This window comes from Terrapene carolina, unplaced genomic scaffold, assembly GCF_002925995.2.
Source record: "Terrapene carolina triunguis isolate 2854851 unplaced genomic scaffold, T_m_triunguis-2.0 Scaffold88, whole genome shotgun sequence".
In the NCBI taxonomy this organism is placed as follows: Eukaryota; Metazoa; Chordata; order Testudines; family Emydidae; genus Terrapene; species Terrapene triunguis.
Window position 1 is genome coordinate 15935321 of NW_020664439.1, and position 15147 is coordinate 15950467.

The 15147-nt window shown below is 41.1% G+C and overlaps 1 protein-coding gene across 3 annotated transcripts in view; it reads left to right on the forward strand.

The window, feature by feature from the left end:
* The window catches only part of RHBDD1 (rhomboid domain containing 1), an 87225-nt gene that overhangs the window by 30227 nt on the left and 41851 nt on the right, over positions 1-15147 (forward strand). For 2 of the 3 annotated variants that reach the window (XM_029911150.1, XM_029911152.1), the window contains exon 5: positions 508-627. The exons of the other annotated variant lie outside the window; for it this stretch is intronic. In XM_029911150.1, coding sequence (XP_029767010.1) covers positions 508-627 — 120 coding nt within the window. The remainder of the gene's footprint in view (positions 1-507; positions 628-15147) is intronic. 3 annotated transcript variants of the gene reach the window in all.

The window sequence follows — 15147 nt, forward strand, 5'->3', positions numbered from 1 at the left end:
GACTGTGGAGAGAAGTGAAATGAAGTACAGGTCAAAAGATGCATGAAAGGTAACTGAAAATTCAGTTTAGTTCTGTTTTTTAACTCTGTCACATTAATATGGTCTCCAGTTCTTGGCATTTAAATTTTAAAAGGCTCATTAAAACTCAGCCTTTTAATTTTAGAGTAAAAGTCTTTTATTGAAATGGAGCATTTTATTACACTTTTATAAACCATGAAGTAATTTAAAAAAAATTGAATACATTTTTCTTTAAAATATTAATTACCGGAGGCCTTGCCTGCCACCATAGTATATCATTTATAACATACAAAACTGGCAAATAGTTTGTTTTACTGCATATATGCTTGTAGCAGATTCTTTATTAATCACATTTTTTCCCTCTAAAACTTGTTTTCTAATTCAAAAGGAAAACCTGCTTGAGGCGATGATAGACAGTAAAATCAAATATTTTATTCAATGCCAGCATTTTATTTATTTATTTTAGCTTTTTTTGTTCTCATTCTATAGGGTATTCTAGACACCCAAGTTACCCATACAACACACCAGGGGACTATGACACGTACACTGGTGGGCTTACTGAAGAAGAACAGTTTGAAAGGGCATTGAGAAACAGTCTTCACGACAGAGGTAGGAATTTTATAGCATTGGATATCCTAAGCTATTGTTTATCTTGACGGAGAGTGAATCATTCAGAGTTCATAATTTTCAAAGTATAGGAAGTAAACAGTCCTTTTACAAGCAAAATCAAGAAAAGTTGCTTGAATGAATTTTCACAGTATGGAGTGTGATGCTATACTGGATAAAGTTCCCCATTCTGTAAATATGGTTTATATTAATTGTTAGTAAAAACAACAAGGAGTCCTTGCTGCAACAAACCCTGCTGCCAACTCTGTCCGCATATCTATTCAAGGGACACCATCATAGGACCTAACCACATCAGCCACACCATTAGGGGCTTGTTCACCTGCACATCTAGCAATATGATAGATGCCATCATGTGCCAGCAATGCCCCTCTGCCATGTACATTGGCCAAACTGGACAGTCTCTACGCAAAAGAATAAATGGACACAAATCAGACATCAAGAATTGTAACATTCAAAAACCAGTAGGAGAACACTTCAATCTCCCTGGACACTCAATAACAGACTTTAAAAAGTGGCCATTCTTCAACAAAAAAACTTCAAAAACACACTTCAACGAGTAGCTGTAGAACTGGAATTAATTTGCAAACTTGACACCATCAAATTAGGCTTGAATAAAGACTGGGAGTGTCTGGGTCACTACAAAAAATAATTTTCCTTCTATTAATTCTCACCCCTTCTTGTCAACTGTTGGGAATGGGCCACATCTACCCTAATTGAATTGGCCTCGTTAGCACTGACCCCCCACTTGGTAAAACAACCCCCATCTTTTCATGTGCTGTATATTTATACCTGCTTATTGTATTTTCCACTCCATGCATCTGATGAAGTGGGTTATAGCCCATGAAAGCTTATGCCCAAATAAATTTGTTAGTCTCTAAGGTGCCACAAGGACTCCTCGTTATTTTTACTGATACAGACTAACATGGCTACCCCTCTGAAACCTGTCATTAATTGTTAGGGCTCTGTGTTTTTCACAGAGATCGCAGAAATTGTGGATTCTGTGACTTTCTGCGACCTCCGTGACTTCTGCAGCGGCCAGTGTGGCTGACCCCAGGGGCGCCAAGCAGCTGGCCCTGGGGACAGCCACACTGGCTGCTGCTGGAGCGGCTCTGCAGCCAGCCGCTCGGGCGGCCCCGCAGCCAACCACACCAGCTGCTGTTAGAGTGGCCAGCCGCACCGGCCGCTGCTTTAGCAGCCCCAGGCAGCTGGTCCCGGGGACCGCCCAAGCAGCAGCCGATGCAGCTGGCCCTGGGGACTGCCTGAGCAGCAGTCCAGAGGGCAACTGGAGCCACCGCAGTTCAGTGGCTCCTGGCAGTGGTCCCAGGGTGGCCAGAGCAGCAGCTGGCCCCCTGGAGCTCCCCCCTCCCACAGCACGGGGCTGCCCCCCCTCCCCGGCAGCTTCCCACCCCCTCCGGCAGCTGGTGCCACGGGCTCACCTCTTTCCCCCCCGGCAACACCCCTCCCATGCCCCAAGAGTTAAGCGGGGTATATATGGTATAAGTCATGGACAGGTCTTGGGCCGTGGTTTTTTGTTTCTTGCCCAAGACCTACCCATGACTTTTACTAAAAATACCCATGATTAAATCGCAGCCTTATTCATTGTTCATAGATGTATGACCCCTTATACTTGGCCTATTAAAAAATATGATTGGCGCATGCTCAGTTTACCACGCGATTCAGATCACTCTGTATCAGTGACCTGTCCTCTTTTGTTTACTACTCCTCCAATTTTTGTGTCACCTACAAACTTTTGTCAGTGATGATTTTGTTTTCTCCCGGGTCATGGATACAAATGTTAGAAACCATAGGGCTGAGATCTGATCCTTACAGGACCTCACAAGAAACACAGCCACTCGATGATTCCCCGTTAAAATTACATTTTGAGACCTATCAATTAGCCAACCTTTAATCTATTTTAGCATGTGCCATGCTGATTTTGTATTGTTCTGGTATCTTAATCAAAATGTCATGCAACACCAACTTTAATGCCTTACAGAAGTCTAAATATCAATACTATTACCTTTATCAACCCAGTTTGTAATCTCACCCCAAAAAGATATAAGATCAGTTTGATAAGATGTGTTTTCCATAAACCCATGCTGACTGGCATTAATAATATTATCCTCCTTTAATTCTTTATTAATCGAGTCTCATATCAGCCATTCCATTGTTTTCCTCAGAGTTCATGTCAGGCTGATAGGGCCTATAATTAGCTCTGTTGTCCTTTTTACCCCTGTAAATACAGGCAAAGCACTAGCTTTCTTCCAGGCTCTGGAACTTTCCCAGTGTTCCAACACTTATTGAAAAGTTCCCCAGTGTGACCTTTTTTTCTCATTTGTGGAATTATGGCATTCTGGGCATCTAGTAAAATATTTTAAAATGGTGTCCTGTTACCATTCACTTTTTTCTGTTTAAATTCTTTCTCCCAATAATTGTTTTCAGTTTTATGAAATTGGCTCTTTTAGAATACCAAGTATACTTTCCAGAGCCAGACTATTGTTTTAAGTACTATATTTGAGGCAGTCTGGGGAAAATGTTTATAATCAGAACAGTTCTAGTCCAAGCAGTTTTTACTTGCAGAAGATATTGAGGGCCTCAGGTTGCAGGTAGTCTGAATGCACTTCTGTGAATTTATCCTCTCTTGTCAGCAGCTTTGAGTTTGTATGCATATGCTACACTGGCCTTGGGGGTACTGAACCCAAGTAAAAGAGTCGAGAAGAAAAGGATTGGATAAATGTCATATCGATCTTTGAACGAAAGGAGGATGCCACTTGATGATAGGTCAGCGCCTTCCTTCTGCCTCCTAATGAATAATTAACCTTTTTGTGCTCTGGGACAATCTCCAGCTGGAGTATTCATAAAATCTTGCCCTTCTTATCTTTATGCCGGCAAGACTAGTTTATATTTTTACTCATGCCAGAAGCATTTGACGTGTAGCAACTTGTGATTGTGCTTTGCTTTACCTAGTATGATTGCTGAATAGTCACACGTTCAGATTTTGTGAGACTCTTCAGTGAACTTGGTCTTTTTACAGACACTTACTTACGCAACTGCTTAATTTTTTAATGATCTTGATGGAAATTATCAGACAGATAGATTTGTCTGAAAAAACAACCACATCAGTTGATAACTGTTTTCATTCCATGCCATGAAGTGTGAATACATGAATAGTTCATCTTCCAGAAACCGAATTAGAGGACCATTGTAATCTGATATCTAATTTTGGTATTCTTGATTAGCTACAGATAAAAGTAGTTACTTAATGTGTGTTTATAGGACAAATACTACTTTTCTCGTAAGCAATATTCCTGGGGCGATTCTGAGCCAAAAAATTAAAAATTCTGCAAAATTCATTTGTCAAAATAACACAATATAATCACACCAGTTTCAATTATTTTGGTAATTTCTTTCAAATACCTATCAACAAATATGTCTGTAATAATACAGACATCAAAAAAGATCCAGAAAATGTTTTTTGACAGATAGATTCCTTACTAGGCACTTTGAGTAATAATTCATTTAAACTACAATGTGGAAACGTATTTCCTGGACCCCTCAGAAGCAATGCAAAGGCTTGGGAGAATCAGGGGTAACGGAGGAGCTGAGGGAGAAGGAAGTAATTGCTGGGAAGGCGCCTGGGAGTGAACCTGGAGGGTTGTTGGGTGTGGGTGGGAGAAATATGGAACAGCTGTGTTTTGGGTTGAGGGGAAGGAACCTCCCCCATGCAGACCCTGGCTGACCCCTAGCCTCTCCCTATCAATCAGGCACATCTACCCCGTCCCAATATGTCCCTACACTCCTCCTCCCCCGTTCCCATGTATCCCTGCACCCCCACTCAGCCACCCCTCCTCTTTCTTCCCCATGTGGTCCTGAACTCCGTCCCCCATCCCCATGTATCCCTGCATCCCCACTCCAATTCAGCTCCCACTCCAGTCTGTCCCTCTCCCCATATCCTGTGCCTCCCCACCGTCCTAGCCCCGCAGGCAGGGCGCTGTGCTCTCTCCCTATTGGCTGCTGACTGCTACGGCTGATGAGTGGTGAGCTAGCTGCCTTTATTCTGGCACCACAGCAGCCCCTGGTGGGCGAAAGGTGTAACTGCAGTGCCTCTCTGGCAAAATATATTTTCTGAGGAGATAAAAAATCTGCAGGTCATATGAATTCTGCGCATGTTCAGTGGCACAGAATTCCCCCAAGGCTGCCTTTCCAGTAGGTAAGTAGGCATGACTTGTCACCCTGCTGTTTTCCTGCTGCAGAGGAAAGTAATTGTTCTTTGCTACACCAGTGTCTTGAACAACTTTTCTTGGAGAGCAATTGCAGCTGTTTCCTACCCACCAGAAGTATAGTAAGAAGCACCCAGCTAGTTTTCTGTGCCTTCCCATGATGGTTAAGAAAACCACATTAGATAATGTTGGCGCAAGGGGTATGAAATGTACAGTCTGTCATTTTTACACAATCTCTGTCAGTTGTTGGCTTCCTTTAGCCCTCCAGTGACCACCTACATCCCAAGGTTAGATTGCAGGAAGCTCCTCTACCTCCCATTCAGCTCACCAACTTACAGAAGCAGCTCTGTGGTACAAAACAGGCTCCCATTCCCCTTCCCTCCCTGCTCCAACCAGCTTCATTGGCTCCTACAGCTGTTACCTTCCCCTTTAAATTCAGCTAAAACGTGAGGTAAATTTTTCATCTCAAATAGCATTTTTGAGTTGACATACATTTTAACCCCTCATTGAGCTCATTCTCCAAAGCATATCTTCCTCCAAAGCAGATCCTCCTCCTCCCCCATGTTCTCAGCTAGGTGGATATCTGCTCATGGAAGAGGCAGTGTCTTTCAGGAATCTTCCTTGGATGCCTCTTAGGTCACACCTATATCTCTGCAAACATGCACAAGACCAGTGTTTCCTCCTTATTGGCAGGCTTTCTTACCCCAAGAAAATTCTCTCAAAAATCAAAGAAACACAACACCCATCTCTCTCTCTCCCCTGAATCCTCCTTGGTGTCAGGTTTGGAGTCTTGTCTTCTGTCTAATTCCTGCTTCAACAGGGGGATCTACTTTCCTAAGGACAATGAAATCTCCTCCTCTCTCTGCTTGCACTTCAAAAGTCTCTGAATCTGAAGACAATGACTGTTCCTTATGCCTGAGAACATTAGTGACCAGATTGATTTCAAGAGAAGCGTTGACAAGATCAGAGTTTTCTTCTAGTCAAAATAATAACATCTCAAAATGAAATATAAAAAGGAAATATCAACTCTGACCCATGGAGAAGATTGTGGACTCTGAATGAAAACACCTATGGTGAAAACCTGGCCCCATTGAAGTCAGTCGGAGTTTTGCAGTTGTCGTCACTGAGGCCAGGATTTGACATACATTTTAACCCCTGAAGTGTGAAGGCTCAATTTTAGGAATATAGGCATTTTTGACATACTGGATCATACCTGAGGTCTATCTAGAACCAATGTCCTGTCTGACAGTCGCTAATGCCAAGATTCTTCAAAGGAGGGTGGAAGAAATCTCTCACTAGACAGATATCCTATGTTAATCTCTTCCCTCCCCCATATTAGGTTTAATCCTAATCCCTAATAGTTACATTGTTTTAAATCCTGAAGCATAAGATTTATTGGCATTAAACTATTAAAACTCTGGTTATATTTTTATCCATTTAAATTGTCCAGTTCTTTTTTGAATCTTGCTAAGTCTTTGGGCTCTTCAAATCTTCTATTCTCTCTCAGGAAAAAAGAATAGGGATAGTCTTGTGGTTGAGACTGTGCACTGGTACTCAGGAAATCTAGTTTCAATTCCAAGCTCTTTTACAGACTTCCTGTGTTACCGTAGGCAAGTCATTCGAGCTCTCTATACCTCAATTGCCCATATGCAAAATGGGAATAATAATACTCTGTCTTCTCTGTATAGGTAATAAACTTAATTCAGGCTCCATTTGATGTCATCCAACTCTTAGGAGACTGTTGGAAAAAACCTCAAGTATTCCAAATTTATTAAAACAATTCTGTCTTATTCCTTAAGATAAAATCATAATGCATATTCCCAAGAAGGCAAAGTTGATTAAACTACACAAATACCCATGTGCTATATTATAAATTACACATAAAGGACCAGAGTCTGATATCCGTATATTGAGTAACATCTTACTCTGCAAGTAGTTCTATTAAAATCAGAGGCTATTCTCAAAGTAAGGTATTATTTAATGTGAGTAAACGTGGCAGTATCTGATCATAAATCTTTAATTTAAAAAAGAGGGATCTATATGTAGGTTTGGTAGAATTTGATATATATATTGCAATTTCAACAACACTGATTTTTTTAAATCAATTGATTGTAACTATTGTTACAGCATGGGAAATTAAGGGGGGATAGGGTAAATGTTAGGATTAGGGCATGGCTGACACTGGGGATGCAGGGAGCTCCGTGTGCTGCCAAGGGGCCCAAGACACGCATTCGTAAAGCGTAGGGAAAGCTATGGTCTTGGCCATGCACCATAGAAACCCTGGCTAGGATTCTATGGAGGATGAGCCCCTGGCTGCAGGGGAGGCCACTCCTCTGCCTGAGGATGGCCTCTGCACTCCTGGCTGGTGAGTGAGGGAGCAGGGCTGTGACAGAGGGCTCCCTGCAAGTGTGTGGGACTGGTGACATTGGATCAATGCAGGCGCAAGGTGTGAGGAAGGCTGCGGTCCTGGCAGGGCAAAGCAGAGGAGGCCACCCCACTGCTGAATGGCTCCTGCCCAGGGATGGAGCTGTTCAGCAGTGGGGTGACCTCTTCCCCCATCCAGGGGCTCATCGTCCTCCTCCTTGCAGTCCTGGCCAGGGGTCTCTCCTCTGTCCATTAGGACCACTGTCTTCTCCACATCTTGTGCCTGCAGGGATCGATTGTCTCAGCTGTGCAGCAGTGCAGGGAGCCCTCTGCAACCCTGCTTGGACAGCCCTGCTTCCCTCACCCCCATGGCAGCAGGGCTACGGAGGGCTCCCTGAGGGACACCCGATCTGTCTAGGTGCAAGGTGTGGAGGGAGGCTACACATGCTGATACCGATAGCTTTTTTTTTTTTTTAATCAATTTTAGTGAGTCAGTTGAAATCCATGTTTACCAATATCTATAAGATTAAATGGAATCCTGCCAAGTGTGTGTATATATACATTGTTGTTGTAGCCATGTTGGTCCCAGGATATTAGAGAGACGAGTTGGATGAAGTAATATCTTTTATTGGCATGGTCAGGACCTAAGGAAGAACTCTGTGTAAGCTTGAAAGCTTGTGTCTCACCCACAGAAGTTGGTCCAATACAAGATATTAGCTCATAAGCCTTTATATATTGTTGTAGTTTGGTTTTGCTCTGATATTTTATTACAGCACTGATATTCAGCTAATCAATATAATAGTCTAATTACCAGAAAATCACAAAATCAGCTACTGCACATGCTTTTTTCTGGAGTTAAAAACAAACTGAAGAAAGCAATACACAGCACTATATCTTAGCATTAAACATTATATGGATTTTTGGGGGGTTGACAAAAGCTTTAGTGATGGGTATTCTGTGTTTCATTGTAAAGACATGTCTAAAGTAAAATTCACTTTGATTATTTTAGTTTTAAATCTTTTGAAATAAGCTGCGTAACTAATAATGACATGCTCTCACATCAGTTTTATTTTGTTGTGTTGCTAGTGAGAGGAAACTGAAAACTGCTGTTTCTATTATAAATGAAAATTACAGTTCTTAAAATAGTCTTGTTTCTTCACATGATATCTCTAAGGATTCAGAATTATAAATAATTCTATTGCTATTGGACCATTATTATAAATACAAGGCTATAGATAGCTAACAAATAAATGGTGTTTTAGGAGGTGTGGACTTAAATCTGTATTTTCTCATACTGGAGTGGATTTATAAGTCATACTGTAAAAATGAAGCCATGGCAAATACTGAGAGATCCTTACATATTACTATAAAAAGATTTGGACATACATTAATTATAATCTTGCTGCAGAAGAGATGTATGGTGTGGGATGTCATTTCATTAAAACGTTTGTATTTGCACTATCACAAAGTGAGTTCAATCTATAATAACCAAGACAAAACAATGGTAATAGAAATAAATAATAATTTAATATGTACTTCAGAAAGAAGTTAATAAATCAGCTTGAAACACCTTCAACAAGCTTTAAATAACCTGCATCACTGCAGGTTAACAGCCTATATCCTCCTCCTCCACCACCATTTTGTTATATTATGTCGGGTTTTGACAAAGATAAATTTTCAACTCTAAGAGGTAATTTATTCTTATTTGGAGAATGCCCTTTGGTGAGACATGGGAGAGAAAGAATTCAGATAGTATCTGAGGCATGAGGGTGTCTGACTGGTAGATAGCTTTGGTATGGCAAGGCACATTTTTAAACTTTAGCTTGAGACAGCAACATTTATCAGACTATGGCAGTGTCCCTTTCTGAGTGTTTTAATGCTAATTTTAGTTGTGAATAATCATAGATGTGTAAAACATGGGAAATCCTGTGTATTGCGTCCAATACAACTTCTGTCCTGTAGAACTTATTTTAGTATTGTTTTGTCTTTGTATTGTTTTTACAACATTATTTTCATTGTCCAGCCATGCTGGAAAAAAGACAGGCGGCAATAGATGTGGTTTAATTAGGCCACAATTTTATGTCTTAAAATATTAACTTCAAATACCTGGGAATACCCAGCAATAAATTACACAGTGCGGGCAGTCATGATCATTTCCACCTATTTGGAGGGGCTGCCATCAGCCTTCCCCCTTTCCGACCTTGTCCCATCTACCCTGTCGCTCTCGCCTCATATGAACGTTAAGGAGGTTGGCTCCCTGCTGAACCCCCCTTCGCTAGCTCCTGTAAGGGATGCTTTCCTTTAAGTCTTTTTCCAGTCCATTTTATCAGATAACCATTTCCCTTTTATAGCCATTATGTGTGCTGAACATCTGCCACATGGGGGTGCCAGCAATTTAATATGGCTGTCTCCCCCTCCCTATCCAGGTGAAAGCAGGCTTCTCTGGCACTGCACGGGATTTGAATATACTCCCCCTTTCCAATCTGTTGGAAGGTTAATGCTCCCCTCCCCCTGATTAAGCCACTTGCTGCTCTAACCAGATAAACTTTCTCTTTCCTCTCCCTCTGCTACCAGTTGCAGAGGGAGCCTTTAAAGAGGCAACCATCCCTTTTCTTCTGGCCACCTGGACAAGCACCCACTGGATACATTGGCAGTAAGATTTTCTTCATTTTTATTATTTAATCTACCATTAAATTTGAAGAACTAAAGATGTTTAAAGCTCAAAACTTACAGTATTTAAAAAAGAATTTTTCTTAAAATGTAAACATTTCAGTTACCTGCCTGTGTAAGCACAGTGATTTCTGTTCCAAAAATCAGTAATATGCAGCTGCATGCTCTGTATGTTTCCTTAGACCCTGCCACAAGACACTGAGTACATTTAAAGTGATAATGAGCAATTAAGATGTTCTTCCCTGTCAATTAACTTGAAGAATAATGAGCCTGAATAAGCACTGCCCTTTCAAAGGATGTGCGTTTCCTAAAAGCATGTAATTCTCTGCTGTTTACAATTACATGGCTGGTGAAACAGCCACTTACACGAGTAAAAATTAAATCATATAATTGGAAACGGATGGATAGATAGATGTAAAGACAGGTATCACTTAATCTAAATTTAAAGCTACCTTAATTTCTGTATCTTTATTTCTCTTTCTTCTGCTGCAATTGTGACACCTCAGCTTCTGCTACTGTTATAATTGCTCTGCAGTTTGGTTGAAAGGTGGCGTTGCAGATAATGTCCTATTAGTTGGAGAAATAAGTCTATCAGGATTTTAGGTCCTGGAATATTGAGTAAAGATATAGAATTTTGTATCCCACCAACCTATACAAAGAGTTCAGTTACATAGTATTTTCTAAAAGTATTAGAAATTTCTAGAGCAAAAATAAGGGTTGTTTATTGCTACAAAGTGAATGCTAGGTTTATTTATCTGAGATTTTAAAAGGGTATTCTATTTTTGTATATATCTGTTTTAATCTGCATTATCAAACTGACATGCAGTGCTTAGGCGTATTCCATAATAGAAGCCACTGTGTAGATTGTTCATATTACTAATTTTAGAATGGCTGTAGCTCAATAAATTAAAATGATAGTTGTATATTATACTAAAGATTATCAGAGATTACTTTTATATGTTGTGTTTTTAGGTGATTTATTCTTACATTTTATTTCCATTTATGATTATCATTATTGTAACTTTATATTGACCATAAACCTAAATCATAGATTTCTTCAAATACAACATAGGAAAGGATTGGTATGTAATAAGCCCTCATAAATAGAAATCTGAATCTTCTGTGACATTTTAAAATAACAATTTGTGATGACAGTAACATCCTCCATTTTTAAGTTTTATATTGTGAAAATAAAACATTCTGGCTGTTCATTTCTGTTTTGTGCTGATTTTGTGGCCACGTCACTGCACGATTTTTCTGCAGCCACATCTCCGTAGAGCGTGTGTGTCATAAATATAAAGGGAAGGGTAACAACCTTCCTGTATACAATACTATAAAATCCCTCCTGGCCAGAGGCACAAAATCCTTTTACCTGTAAAGGGTTAAGAAGCTTAGGCCTGGTCTACACTAACACCCCAATTCGATCTAAGGTACGCAACTTCAGCTACGTGAATAACGTAGCTGAAGTCGACATACCTTAGTTCGAACTTACCACGGTTCAGACGCGGTCCACACGCGGCAGGCAGGCTCCCCGTCGACTCCGCGGTACTCCTCTCGCCGAGCTGGAGTACTGCAGTCGACGGCGAGCACTTCCGGGATCGATTTATCGCGTCCAGACCAGACGCGATAAATCGAACCCGGAAGTTCGATTTCCAGCCGTCGAACTAACGGGTAAGTATAGACCAGCCCTTAGGTAACCTAGCTGGCACCTGACCAAAAGGACCAATAAGGGGACAAGATACTTTCAAATCTGGGGGAGGAGAGGGCGGGAGGCTTTGTTTTGTCTGTTCTTTGTCTGTCTGTTCTGGGTGCTTGCTGGAGACAGATCAAGAAAGCAAGCAATCCAACTCCATTAGAATTAGTAAGTACTAGCAAGGGAATGCGTTAGCTTACTTTTATTTTGGCTTGTGATTTTTCTCTGTGCTGAGAGGGAGCTGTGTTCCTGGTTTTCTTTTTGTAACTTTAAAGTTTTGCCCAGAGGGAACTCCTCTGTGTTTTGAATCTGATTGCCCTGTGAGATTATCTTCCATTCTAATTTTACAGAGGTGCTTCTTTTACCTTTTTTCTTTCTAATAAAGTTCTGTTTTTTTTAAGAATCTGATTGGTTTTTTTAGTGTCCTAAAAAACCCCAAGGTTGGTCTGTGCTCATCTTGTTTATTCTCAAGCCTCTCCAGGAAAGGGGATGCAGGGCTTGGGGGTATATTAGGCAGGAGTAGGAACTCCAAGTGGTCCTTTCCCTGAGTTTTGTCTAATCACTTGGTGCTGGCAGCGTTTCCTAGTACAAGGGAGAATTTGTGCCTTCGGGAGTTTTTAACCTAAGCTGGTAGAAATAAGCTTAGGGGGTCTTTCATGCGGGTGCCCATATCTGTACCCTAGAGTTCAGAGTGGGGAGGGAACCCTGACAGTGCGTTTGACCTAACATCTCCTTTTTTAATTTTCACGTTTCACTAAAAAGAAAAATACCTTGCATTTTCAGATGTTCAAACTACTTTATACCGCACAAATGACTCTTATTCCAGTGGTTTTCAACCTGTGGTCTGCAGACCCTGGTGGTCTGCAGACTACAGTAGAATCTGAGTTATGAACACCACGAGAATGGAGGTTGGTTGCAACTCTGAAATGTTTGTATCTCTGAACAAAACATTATGGTGGTTCTTTCAAAAGTTTACAACTGAACATTGACTTAATACAGCTTTGAAACTTTAATATGCAGAATAAAAATGCTGCTTTCCCTTTATTTTTTTAGTCATTTACGTTTAACACAGTACTGTACTGTATTTGCATTTTTTTTTGCCTCAACTGCTGTCTGATTGTGTACTTCCGGTTCCAAATGAGGTGTGTAGTGGACTGGTCAGTTCATAACTCTGTTGTTCGTAACTGTGAGGTCCTACTGTATGCCTAAGATTTCCCCTTAATGCAGTACCTGTTGGGGCAATTTATACATTCTCCACTGCTTCATGTTGCTGCGTGATGGTATGACAGGTGCAGCTGCCCCAGATCTCCCTTCATTTGTTCTGATGGCCTGTGATCAGTAGTCAGAGCACATCAATTTGCTTCTGCCAGTTTCTCCCTTCACAGGCCATTTATCTTCTGTTTCTGTAAATAGTTAATTAGTATTTGTTACTGTTAGATTAGTATAGGATCTTTTTGTTGTTTTTTCTTGGAGTGTGGGGTCCCTCTTATTTATGGGATAACAACATCTGGTACCAGGGTATGCATTGGTCTCTGAGTTTTAAGCTGTGTGCTGGCTGCAAGAAATCTGTGCTGGAGCATGACCCTGCCTGAAGTGCCTCACTGAGGATCACGTGCGAGACCAATGCCAGATTTGCAGAGACTTCAAACACTGGACAAAGAAGGACAGGGACGTGAGACTGCACCACATTCCTATAAAGGCTGTCCTGCATCTGCCTTCTGAACCTTCCTGCTTGGGTTGGGCACCAGGTACTTTGGCATCAGTGAGGCTTGCCCTTTGGATATTGCTTCTGAACATTGGTACCAATTCTCTTCTCTGGTGCTGAGAAAGAAGCACAAAAGATAGGACCTTTCATTGAAAGAGCTGAGACGTGGCTCTGCTAGAGAAGACAAAGGCAAAAGAAAGTATCAGATCCATCCTGGGCTTGTGAAATTTGAACAAATATATAACGAAAATAAGGTTTCACATGGTCACTCTAGCGTCCAGGATCCAGGGGACTGATATGCTGAACTCAACTTGACAGAGGCATATTTTCATGTGGCAATCTGTCAAAACCACAAGAGATTCCTAAAATTTCTGGTCAACAACATCCGTTACACTGGTCTACAATTTTTGAGAAGTCGTCTGCTTCAGAGATAAAATGTGCTATTTATTATGTATTTTGATGTGCTGAATTCAAATATGACAATTAAAACAACTGATTGGCTACTGTTTCTAAGATATTTAAGTTTTTACATTTTATGTCTATGTATATTGTGTAGATAGTAGAGTTTTAATCATAAATTGTAAACCTAGGTCTTTTCATGTGTTTATGGTTGCTTTACATGATAATATTTCACCTGTCCTGTTTATGTAACACTTTAAAAATCAGCAAAAGGGTTATATAAATAAAATTTATTATGAAACTAAAGGCAAAAAACTATTATGTACGTAGTTTAGTCCTATTCAGTGTCTACTCGGCGCTTCTTGGCTTGTCTCTTGTATTCATTAAATGGAGCATCTCTTGTCACTGTCCAGCAATAGTCTGCAAGCATTGATGGGCTCCATTTGCCCTGATAGCGTTTCTCCATTGTTGCAATGTCCTGGTGAAATCGCTCGCCGTGCTCGTCGCTCACTGCTCCGCAGTTCGGAGGAAAAAAATCTAGATGAGAGTGCAAAAAATGTATCTTTAGTGACATGTTGCAACCAAGGCTTCTGTATGCCTTGAGGAGGTTTTCCACCAACAACCTGTAGTTGTCTGCCTTGTTGTTTCCGAGAAAATTTATTGCCACTAACTGGAAGGCTTTCCATGCCGTCTTTTCCTTGCCACGCAGTGCATGGTCAAATGCATCATCTCGAAGAAGTTCACGAATCTGAGGACCAACAAAGACACCTTCCTTTATCTTAGCTTCACTTAACCTTGGAAATTTTCCACGGAGGTACTTGAAAGCTGCTTGTGTTTTGTCAATGGCCTTGACAAAGTTCTTCATCAGACCCAGCTTGATGTGTAAGGGTGGTAACAAAATCTTCCTTGATTCAACAAGTGGTGGATGCTGAACACTTTTCCTCCCAGGCTCCAATGACTGTCGGAGTGGCCAATCTTTCTTGATGTAGTGGGAATCTCTTGCATGACTATCCCATTCGCAGAGAAAACAGCAGTACTTTGTGTATCCAGTCTGCAGATCAAGCAAGAGAGCAACAACCTTCAAATCGCCACAAAGCTGCCACTGATGTTGGTCATAGTTTATGCACCTCAAAAGTTGTTTCATGTTGTCATAGGTTTCCTTCATCTGGACTGCATGACCAACTGGAATTGATGGCAAAACATTGCCATTATGCAGTAAAACAGCTTTAAGACTCGTCTTCGATGAATCAATGAACAGTCTCCACTCATCTGGATCGTGAACCATGTTGAGGGCTGCCATCACACCATCGATGTTGTTGCAGGCTACAAGATCACCTTCCATGAAGAAGAATGGGACAAGATCCTTTTGACGGTCACGGAACATGGAAACCCTAACATCACCTGCCAGGAAATTCCACTGCTGTAGTCTGGAGCCCAACAGCTCTGCCTTA